Here is a 12,367-nt window from a genome sequence, read left to right on the forward strand (position 1 = left end):
TTAAGCCACAAACATAACTTAAATGTGTCCAGAGGTGAGGAGTTAATCAAACACTGGTTTGCCTTTTAGCACCCAAAAATAGGCATTTCTTTTAAAATTTTGGTAAAGTTCTGATTTCAAAACACAGTTTCATTCAACAACTATTCCTTCACCAACATTCACTGTATCATTCATAATTATAAGAGATAAGCGAGTACCGATACCAGATATTGATATCGGGTCGATACCCGTCCTTATTTCAAGGTATCGGTGCTCACGACGTAACGGCAACCCTCTTGTGGCCGTTTTACAATCAGAAACTACAAAAGAGAAATTAAAAGAAGAGAAAACTGCCATTAAATTAATGACATTTTGTATATCGCGTAATAATGGTCTTTCTTTATAATTATCGGTCATTTTTTTCTTGGGGGGGAATTTTGTGTATTAAAAATACTAGTGGTATCGGTGACTACTCTAGTGTTGAGTACTCGTACTGGTTTCAGTCTGAAAAAAAAAGGGTTTTTAAGCAACCCTATTAATTGGAGATGGATGTCCAAATGACATTGTAGAAGTCTACTTACTATGCATTTCTAGTTTTTAATACAACACAGCCTTCCTTGCTGAACTGAGATCGTCTTCTGGCAGTAGACATCAGGATTTGTCTTAAGGATCTTGGCTCACCAACCAATCCTTTTTATATGAAAGAGACCCAATAGAATCCCTGGAAATTTTGCTTTGAAACTAAATCACTGATTGACTCAAGTTTGAGCTCCGCGTCAATGTCATCATCACCGCCTTTGCTCTTCCGTGGAAACACATTTCTGGTTCCAGAATGTGGACTTGTTCAAATGCGTGGTTTGCAGTAATGCATAAAATGGCGACATTTCATTGTGGCCTCAACACAGGAAACCAGACCAGATGAAATGATGGCAATTACTGAAGCCACTTGTGGTTTCTGGGAGGGGGGGTTTGAACCCCTCGTTTGGTGCCGCTCCCTTGTGGAGAAGGCAAGGATGGATGGTTGGATTAGGGAAAAATTACGCAGAACAACTTGGAAGCTGACGGATGGATTTGGCACTGGAGCACAGCTAGTCATTTCCTAGCAAGACAAAGAAATGTACAAATATAACTCAGTCTGACATGCCAGCAAGTCCCCTCATTATTTCGGCTCTTCAGAGTAGGAGCTAATGTTGCAGAATCTTCAAGAATCCTGTTGAAAAAAGAACTCTCATTAGGAGAAAATGAGCTTTTAAAATATATTCCCCATCCATAGGAAATGTGCCAACATTCGGGAGAAATGAAGCTATTTGTAAAGCTATGCAAAGAATTAATCAAATTATTATAACAACATCTACTTGTCTTGAGTGACTAACCGGTTTATTGCTGTTGTTTTGATCACTCACGCATCTACTTTACTTAGGCGTAAAAATTTCTCGCCTCACTGTCATCATTAAGGGAATAACGCACTAATCCGAGGCATGAAATTACAATCTCCCGTTTCCTTTTCCTGTCTGACAACAGACGACTCTGTGAAGGGATTTCCGTGTTGATGTTCTTTATCTCCCGCGAGACAATTGCTGTATGAATTGAGGAGATCAAGACACATTTTGGCTGCATTACTAAGAAGCTTAGCTCGTACAGAAAAATACAATAAGTAGGTTTGCTGTAGCAGGTTCCTGGGTGACGTCAGTTACTGCCACTGGGACCATGAGCTTTCACTTCTGACACTTTTGGCTTGCTTATCGTTTGACATTAGCGCTTCTTTTGGTCTCCCGGTGCTCTTTATCGTCTCATCGTCAGCAACATTGCAGCCGCCTCTGACTTGCTTGAGTGCCGTTTGGGGGGAAAATCAACATCATTTTCAGCCAACGCTTCATTTAATGAGAGCTCATTGGCACGCATGATTGTTCATCATGAAGGGGAAGTTTGTGGAGCCCAGTGGCGTGTCGGAACGTTTGTCTGCCACCACTCATTTCAGAAGCCTTAAACTGTTTGGATCATAATGATGTAATGACTTAAAGACCCAAACTGCCAAATTGGCTCACTGACAGACTGTTAAAAAAAAAAAAAAAGCAATGTTATTGACTGACAGACTGTTAAAACATTTTTGCAATGTTATTGGAAAACAACACGTAATGCAAATCATTTTTTATTCATTTTTATTGGATTCATTGATTTATTGTTTGTGTGTGTGGTTAGCATGTTTGCCTGACAGTTCTGAGGTTTGCGGTTTGAACGAGGTTTTGAATCTGAGCTCCGGCTTTCCTGTGTATGCTCTCTTTGTGCTTGTGTGAATTTTCTAGTCCGTCTTCCTCCTATATTCCAAAAACAAGCATGAAAGGTTCATTGAAGACTCATTGAAGGGAGAATAACACCAGTTGTTTGGGGGTGCTTTCAAAAATGTATTAAATATGGTGACAATCATAACAATGGAACATTTAATGAACTGATTTCTACAATAATTCAGAGTGTTCGATGCCAAACGTTGTCATATTTTTTTATATATTATATATCACATTACTCCATGTGCACCACAATTTAGACCTGGTTTCACCTGTCTAGTCTTCTGTCAACAAATTGTACGTAATAGAAAACGCCCTTGGTTTCACTGTAACGCCTAGTGAGGTTCAGTGTGGTCTGTAAAATTCCCAAACACGGTAATCTACATTTGCCCAACACACAAATTAAGATTTGCCAGTTTTTATAGTATGTGCACGGGGGCCAAAATAGGGCCCTCAATATGTATTTTCCACAAAAAACAAGGGGTAAATGGGGATTTAAAAATGTAAGTTTTCTTTAAAAATACTGAAGGAATAAAACGGGGGCGGGAAAACAGCAAACGTGAATTTGTGATTGCCGAACTCGAAGTATGTGGGCTTCCATTTTACAGCTGAAATAGGATGGATGGATGCTTCGGTCGACCAGTTGTGCCAGGAGTATCAGCAATGTGTCTCCCTCACAGCCAGGTGATCTCATGCATCTACTCATCCTGTACATTTGAATTTCCTGCATTTTTTCATCATGATTGTTTCCTCATGAAATGAGTCAGACTCATTGTCAGGAATTGCCTTCTCTGTCACACTTCAGGGAGAACATGAGGAATGATTGTACAAAAGCAATGTGAAACCTGTTGATTTGCATGATAAACCCCATGACTGCCAAATTTGCCCGTCTTCTTCTTTGGTCTCTCCTTTCTTCTTTTTTTCTGAGTTAGTGTTGGCAAACCAACACATTTGCCCATTTAGCCGTACACGTAGGCAACTGGTCCAGTGTCTGCTTCATGTTTCACCCAAAGTCAGCTTGGGAAGGCTCCAGCTCACCTGTGGCCCTATTGCGGATTATGGGGGGAAAAAAGAACAGGAAATGAATAGATTGGTAATTTTTGTATGTCATGACATTAATCTTGCTCAGCAGACATACTGATAATAATTCTGGCGTCTACAAATTCAAATTGTTGTCAATACAATCCTGGTTAGAGGACAGAGCTTATTTGGTCATATAACAAAATATGTTTATCAAATGATTGCAATATATATATATATTCATTATGAGTAGTTCAGCATGGTGACATCTCTAGAATGGAAAATCATGCAGTTTGGAGTTGAACCCAAACAAAGTTATTGCCAGAAATTGACTTTTTTTTCACACTTACTACACAGCTCAGAATGACATAGAAACAGTTGATGGTGTATAATTATTAATTATGTAGTTAAAGTAAGAAAGTGCAAAGCTGTTGTAGATGAAGGTGAATGAAGACTGTAATTGGTAAATCATATTCAAAATTGGATTTGCATAACACAGAAATACAGTCCTTGACAGTTTGGAGTACATTGTCGAAAAATTGTCATCAAAAGGTGGCAAACAACATTGAAAAAAAAAGTTTCTACATTGATATCGGACCACTACTACTACACACTAAATATTGTATTGAGTAATGTAACCTGCAAGTTGTTCCATTAATTTACAGGGATACAAATATACCCTTTCTGTTGTACTACATATTGAAAATTTATGAACTCATTTCTATAAACACAGGTCTTAAAGGCTGCTGTTCAAGCTGTTTTGAATGTGTAGGAGTTCCATCCCATCTATCCCAGAAGCCATTTATTAACATCCTCATAAAGTGCAAGAATAACTAACAAAAAAAGCAGCAGGGATGAGACCCCGCCCGCCCACGTCTTGCTCTCGCTGCCTGTGCTTCACCATCCTCTTTGTTTGAGTTTGTACACACAGAGTGTGCAAAGTAGGTCCCATTGGAGGTAAAATCAGCCGGCTGCTGAGCAAGCTTTCACATAAGTCTTACGGTCGTTTACCCCCTGGGAGTTTTTATGCGACTCCCCCTACACCCTTTAATGGCTTGTGTATGACATTGACTCTCAACCGCCTTTGCTTACACTCTTTTCATGCTGCACATAGGGACTGAATGAACGGTGTAAATATGTGCCCCCACCAAGGTGATCCATTCATATGGATTGAACCAAAATCTTTCTTTTGGTTGATAGCACGACTGCGTCTTTGTTGCACTCGCCGGTGACCTTGCTGAGTTCAGCAATTGAGTATTGGATTTGAAAAGAGTGAAAACAACGCCGCTGTAAGCGTTTGCACTATCTGCTTCAAAGTGCCGCTCTTTTCTTTACAGCGAGTCAATTTTACAGTGGCAGAAATTACCATATAAATGCAAAGAAGAGTGATTCATTAGCCATATTCATGTCCTGACCTGGAATTAAAAAAAGGTGATGGGTGACTAGAATTATGGGTAAGATACTGTTCAGAAATAATTGCAGTGGGCACCAAAATACAAGCTAAAGCAGGCTTCACACATCGCCACAATCAGTCCAAATGTGTGCAGTTTTCCCAACCTTGCAATCAAAGTCAACAAAGGCCCAATTCTCATATGTCTCACAAAGATTATCCTCAGTAATTATCTTGTGGTGTGGGGTATGTTCATTCATTTTTTCCTCCCCGGTATATCAGAAAGGGAAATCGTTATCGTTATGACAATCATTAAAGACAAATCTTTTCAATTTTTATGCTTGGCTGAGCTACGGACATTATGACTGTGCCGTAAAGTAATAAAATGAGAAAATGATCTTATATTTATGAACAGTAATCAATTAGAAAGTGATCTGAAGCTTGCAATGTTGCTAGATTTAAATAGTAGGAGCAAGTGTTTGTGTTGCTTTTTGTATAGCAGGTCTCACCGGCTATTCAACACAATGAAAACGACCAGTAAAGCTAACAGTCTAGCCCAGAGCAGTAAGCATGCACAGTGATGTTTTCCTCATCCTGTGTGCGGTCTCTCATATTTCAAAATTGGTTAACATGTTAAACATCGTTACCAGAATAAACACCATAGAGTACGACTCCATATGCTATGGGTAGCCTGCTTAGCTATTTAGGACATACTGAACATATAGCACACCACCCACTGTAGACTAGTACATCTGAGACAGAAAACTATATTCAGACACCTTTTTTTTTGCTCAAACCAAAGCAATTATTCTCATTAATGTGAATGGAAATATAATTCATATGTTCCAGATTCCACAACACTTGTCAGGGTTTTCTAATGGCACCTGCACTTTTCACTTTCTCTAGAGCCTTACTGAGCGCAATTTTAATAATTTAGAGCAAAAATTGCTGCGTTGCTAACTGAATCACAATTAATGAACCAAAGCTATATACAGAATTTCTTAAAATGTTTTACGTACACCGATTTGTCATAAACAGGTGTGTTCGTGAATCGAGGTTCCACTCTATTTAATAACAATTTTCCATCCAGATAACAATAGTTAAAACATAAAACTGTTCCAATAGAGTCAAACTGTTGCTATGACAAAACCTATATTCATTTGCGTTGTACTGAAATTTTGTATAACATTATCATAATTATCAGCAGACAAAGAATGCCTTGATGAGCTTCAAAAGGAAATCCCAAATCTTGGAATCAAACCTGGCATGAATGCGTCCTCATCATCCCTTCAAGTGCTTGTTAATTCTCTGATTATTCCTAACACATTCATCACCTTTCATTTGTGGCATCCTCGCTGCTGGGAATGCAAATTCAGAGCTTGGTGAATGACGCTGGGCAGCCCAACCTACCCCCGTTTCGCCCCCTCGCACCTCCTGCGGCTCCTCTCCCTTGTTGGATCGCTACGCCTAATCGTACTTGATTTGGGGATTTGCCGCCATTGTCTCTCTACTTGTTAGCCCCCTCGCACTGCTGCTTATGATTGAGTGCGTTGATAAACGTGTGATGAGGCTGCGCCACGTGCCACGTGCCTCTGATACCCAAACATTTATGGATGACGGGATTTTGTTCTACACAATCTTTTAATATTATCAGCGGATGAAAACACTACACCTGTACAAATCAGCAGCCCAGAAATGTGACACATCATATTATTTACTTTTACAGCTCAGTATCAACAAACAGGCATCAAATATTGATACCGGAGTTGCCGGGTGTCCAGTTAAACTATATGGTCCTTTGATTTGATGTGATTAGCATATTTTTCTTCATGTCATAAAGCGAACACAAATGGAGAACTTTTTACAGTATGTATTTATTATGTATTGAGTAGGCAGCATGGTGGGCGACTGTTAGCACATCAGCCTCACAGTTGCTCCGACCTTCTTGTGTAGAGTTTATCCCATTTCTCACCCAAAGTCAGCTGGGATAGACTCCTACACAACCGTAACATTAGTGAGGAGAAGCGGAATGGAAAATGGATGGATGGATGTACTGGGCAAATCCACTTAAAATATTGTAATATAGTAGTTGAATTGAAGTGTGATATCATGTTAAATATAGTTTTGAATGCTTGCTCTTAAGTTCAGAAAACATTTTCTGTCTTTCTTTCAATATCTTGTCAGTTCATGTGTGAGGAGTGTGGACCTAAAACTGTCTGTTGGGATTTGGTACTATAGAAATAAATTGGAATTAAGTTAATTTATATTGAATTACTATCAGTGCATTATGGTATGATAAGCATCTTTGTGCATATTATATTTATCGTACCCTAATAATGATTTTCCAAATGAGTTGTTGTAATAATTGAAATGTTGTGATGAGTCACAGTGACGTGAATGAGGTTTGTGACTAGTGTGTCATGGTCATTGTGTCACAGTGTGTATGGCGTCTGCTGGGTGAGTCAGATCAGACTAATTTCTCTTGCTTTAACTTGCATCGACTTTCATGCGGTGCCCAAGCAACTTCTTTGGAATGTGCACCGTAACCATTTCCTCCCTTTGTCTTTTTAATCCGCTCGGCCCAACTGCTGCTTTAACCTAGGATGAACCTTGACCTTCTCAATATGTGAGTCATACAGGCTAATTAACAATCTCTTTCCTCTCTTTTTCCCCAGAAAGATGTGAAGAGGCTTGTGACTCTTGGACCGACAAGTTAGCCTTCAACAACCAAAACAAGAAGGTCTCCATCAGTCTTCCTCTCTTCATCCATTCGCTTTTCATCCTTTTCTAAGAGGCCTGGTAAACATGAGGGTTTTGCACAGGACTTTATCGCCTGAGGCCAGAATGGGATTATTAGCTCCTTTGCTAGCCTTCTGGCTCCTAGCGCTCCTTGCTCAGTGCAGTGGGCAGACATTCACTAGCTTCCACCCGGAACGTCGTGACTGGTTCCTCAACCACCTGACCGTGCACCGAACCACAGGAGCCGTGTACATCGGTGCCATCAACCGCGTGTACAAGCTCTCGGGCAATCTGACCCTGCTGGTGTCCCATGACACGGGCCCAGAGGATGACAACAAGGCCTGTTACCCGCCCCTGATAGTGCAGCCCTGCTCGGAGCCTCTGGTCTCGACCAACAACGTCAACAAGCTTCTCCTCATCGACTACTCGCAGAACCGCCTGCTGGCGTGCGGCAGCCTCTATCAGGGCGTCTGCAAACTCCTTCGACTGGACGACCTTTTTATCTTAGTAGAGCCCTCCCATAAGAAAGAGCACTACCTCTCCAGCGTCAATCAGACCGGTACCATGTATGGGGTCATCGTACCCTCACAGGGCCAGGATGGCACCCTTTTTATCGGCACTGCAGTTGATGGAAAACAGGACTATTTTCCTACGATTTCCAGCCGGAAGCTCCCCCGCGACCCTGAATCTTCTGCAATGCTTGACTACGAATTGCACACCGACTTTGTGTCATCGTTAATCAAGATACCGTCAGACACGCTAGCTCTGGTGTCCCACTTCGACATCTACTACATTTATGGTTTTGCTAGTGGCAGCTTTGTGTACTTTTTGACCGTTCAGCCTGAGACGCCAGAAAACGGCATGTCATCAAGCGGCTCCGCCAGCGATCTCTTCTACACTTCCCGCATCGTTCGCCTCTGCAAGGACGACCGCAAGTTTCACTCCTACGTTTCCCTCCCCATCGGCTGCGTGAAGAACGGCGTCGAGTACCGGCTCCTGCAGGCCGCCTACCTCGGCAAGCCGGGCAGCGTCCTCGCCGCGTCGCTTCACATCGGTGCTCAAGACGACGTGCTTTTCGCCATCTTTTCCAAAGGCCAGAAGCAATTTCACCGTCCACCCGATGACTCTGCGCTCTGCGCCTTCACTATCCGCGACATCAACACACGCATCAAAGAGCGCCTGCAGTCCTGCTACCAGGGTGAGGGACACCTAGAGCTCAACTGGCTACTTGGGAAGGATGTGCAGTGCACCAAAGCGGTGAGTTACAATTGTTAGACATTAGATTATCAGGTCTTTGCAAGCACACTGTCACATGTGTCTGTTCTAGTATTTACAACAACAAAAATCACGGTTAAGATCAGATCACGGATTTGAGTCACGAATCGAAAATTTTTTCGGATCAGTAAAACAACCCAACAAAATAACAAGATACATAGGCCTGTGTCTTCATTTATCTTATCAAACATGGCAGTTTAGGTTTTAGGAAAACAACTTGAAGTACAATATAAGGCTTGATAACTTTTTTATTTTATACATGGACTGTGAATGAAGCAGACTTCAAAGTTCAATTTACGGCACATCTCCTTTAAAATAGGGAGACTAAAAACAAGCTATTGATCACATCATTGAAATAAAAAAAAGAGAAGGAAACCAAAGCCACAGCTGTTAAACTACTTTAAAAGTAGCCAACTAGGCACTCGCTGCTAGCCGCTAACGCTGAAGACGTGTATCGTATAATACAATGACAGCGTAATTAACTAGTGGTTTATTAGCGTCCTTAGCAATCAAATGCGATTTTAAGATGGCGTTGTGCATATGTTGATTGCAAAAATGCTGTGACAATAAATAAAAATGTTGAGAACAATAGTCAAGCTAACCGTCACGCCACCACGTGCTACAAAGGCCAACTCACGATTTATTGCAATGGCGTCAATGTATTATTTGGTAATTTTTTATTTTGAAGTTAGCTTTGGTGTTATGTTATAAAAAACTGTTGTTGCAGCTTCCTTGACTTGTCTTTCTGACGCCACAGAAAGAAAGAAAAAATATATAGCGTGGATATATTGTTTACAAAAAATAACACATTTGGCTGTTTAGATGTGCAGTTTTAACAGTCTACGGAATATACTGTAATAAGAATGTTCACGTAATAATAAAAAAAAAAAAACAAACATACAAAATCTTCGTAAAATCGACCAATTGTCACAATATTCTTCTTTGGTTTCAAACCAGCAATTTCGTCTTCCGGGCTCAGGAAGCAATGTGATTGCTTTTGACGCCATTCTTTGTGAAAAGCCAAATTATCTTTTTGAAGGAAGTCTCTTGATTTTCCCTCATTCCCCAGGAGGATGCAGTCATTGAGTCTTTAATTGCTAATAGATATTAAATAATATTTTAATGAGTTGTGTGCTCAGCATATCTATAGTACAGGGTTGTAATCTGTACTGTAGGTCCACATGTATCTTTAGGGCTGCATTGATGAAGTCCACTGTTCAGCTTTACTTTGTTGCTAATCCCTCCCTGTGGGCAAACAATTGACCTCTTTTATGAAAATCAGTGACTTAATGAATAGTGGAAAGTCATAACTGGTTATCATAAGGGGGCATTGTTGTCTTTTATTGTCTCTGAGGTGTAAGAAGAGGTTAGAGGAAGGATGGTTTGGAGATTGAAGAAACCACAGTGACAGTAATGACAAATTAGTGCATATTTTCCCCTCCAGTTTCCAGCAGAATCTCAAATCATCCCAGCATGTGCTGAAGGGTGCCAGGCGTCACCTGCCAAGCTGCACCGCCCACTACATTCTGCCTGCTGTAGCATCGCGGGGCTCTGATGTCACATGACACCAGGAAGCACAATATTCGTGAACAGAAACTATCACCGTCCTTAAAACCGTGTTCTTACCCATAAATCCTCCCATATTATGGATTATGCAGATGGGTGTCAATGGATGAGGAAGTCTCGAGGCTTATACAAATTACGTTTAACAAGAGGATGTGAGCCCCGCTAACAATGTCTACATGCTGTTAAATCCCTGATGTAACAGTGCCGCACCATTGAAGTCTGCCATGGAGATGATATCACATGGCATCATTCATATCAAGTGACAAAAGTGGTTTATGTAGTTGTAAACACCATTTTATACACATACAGTGTGTATCTAAAATATAGATTCATTTTATTTATTTATTTAACAATGATTAAAAATAAATATATCAATGAAACTAGCACAGTAGCCACTCTGTTCTGTTGCGTGATAAAATAGACTACATTGTTTATTAGTCCAAATTTATTGTTTACAGGTTAGGTGAAATTATATCTGTCAGGTAAATAAAAACTATATGCCGTTGTATTCAAAGCAATTTTCTTGTATGATTTTCAATAAATGGCTCAAGAGCGCCCCCTACAAATTTGCACACAAAAAAAGATGAATACTCATGAATACTCATGAAACTTAGCACACACACACACACACAAAGACAAACACAGACAACTTTGCAAAAACTTTTATATTTTTGAGGGTTATTGTCCTATGTGTCAGTACCCCCAACATAATGGTACCCCAGAGTGAAAATACCCCAACATCACCAGAGTTGCGAAGGCCCCTTTAATCTGCTTGTAGCTCTAGTTTTTAATTAGTTTTTTTTTTCATTGCAATGTTTGGTGAAATACAAACTCTTAACAGAGCATGCAAAAGAAGAGTTGTATGTCAAAAAGACAAAATAGTCATTAAGTGGAGCTGTGAAGCTGTCTTTGAACAGTGACAATAGGCTAATAATGCTTGTTTGAAATTAACTGTAACAGTACATGGTGGGAGAATACCTATGTTCACAATCCACACATGAACATTGCACAAAAACTAAAGACATTTTAACTAACACTTTGATTGTCATTTAAAGAATGCCAGTCAAGAATACAAAGCATCAAAATAAATACTTAACAATGTATTTTTAACTTTCCAAACCTTGTTTGGTTCTCCCTAATTTCCACATGCAGTCAAAGCATCTTTCCTCAGCTTTGCTAACAGTCGGCAGGCAGCGGGTTCCTTAATTATCCCCCCAGCTCTTATTCCCTTCCTGCAGATCCTTCAGCCCGCGAGGCTGAGGCTGGGAAATGAAGCTGAGGCTGAGCTGAGGGATTCACACACAGCGGCCAATCAAAGATTTATCACCCGGCCGTCCAGCTTTGTGCCATCTGGAGAGTCACTACATCTCCATAGTTTGGTCTTGCAGAGAAGAGACTGCTCTGTGGAATTGTCTTATCAGGACAGTTTGACGCCTATCAACTATCATACACCACAGCTACCAATTAGGCACAAGTCAGAGCAAAAAGATGCTCAGATTGATAACGATGCAGGGAGAGAAATTTCCGAGCGTCGATATCCTGTCACATCTCGCACAAACTTAATTCCAATTCCAGTCCAAATGAAAGACTTTTTAATGAGATTACTTGAATGTGAGGGAGGACGGGGATAGCAACCATGGTCTCTGCTTGGATTAAATGTTACACTACTCTTTGATGAAGAGTTACGTGCTATTTTTAGCCTTGCAGCTCCACTAAAGATAATAGCTGTAGTTTTTTTTTTGTGCTATGTTGCCTGAGTAAGATTTGTGATAAAGCAGTGGAGGGGGAAGGCTAAACCGCATGGGGTCCATCGGGATTTGTCTCCACACTGCCAAGTGTGCTAAAGCATGCATCATCCAAACAATCCCGATATAATCGCAACCAAATGGTCTGGAGCCCTGAAAAACATAAAGGGGAGTTGCTGTTTCAGACAGTTTTAGCTTGTTGCTATTTTTTTACTGAACAGCTGCAAGATTTCTAATCACATTCATTTGCTGTGAGCACAATTTAAATGAACTTTAAATATTTACACTGAGAGCTTCAAGATTTATAATCAAGAACACTGGTGCGCAACGTCCTTGTAGGGATAGTCACTAATGTGACAAACGGAAAAACA

The 12,367-nt window shown here is 40.6% G+C and overlaps 1 protein-coding gene across 1 annotated transcript in view; it reads left to right on the forward strand.

Moving 5' to 3' along the window:
* The window catches only part of plxna2 (plexin A2), a 205,279-nt gene that overhangs the window by 19,443 nt on the left and 173,469 nt on the right, over positions 1–12,367 (forward strand). The window contains exon 2 of the mRNA XM_077575927.1: positions 7,347–8,667. Within this exon, the coding sequence (XP_077432053.1) occupies positions 7,477–8,667 (1,191 nt within the window). The 5' untranslated portion in view covers positions 7,347–7,476. The remainder of the gene's footprint in view (positions 1–7,346; positions 8,668–12,367) is intronic.

This window comes from Vanacampus margaritifer, chromosome 1 (genome assembly GCF_051991255.1).
Source record: "Vanacampus margaritifer isolate UIUO_Vmar chromosome 1, RoL_Vmar_1.0, whole genome shotgun sequence".
In the NCBI taxonomy this organism is placed as follows: Eukaryota; Metazoa; Chordata; class Actinopteri; order Syngnathiformes; family Syngnathidae; genus Vanacampus; species Vanacampus margaritifer.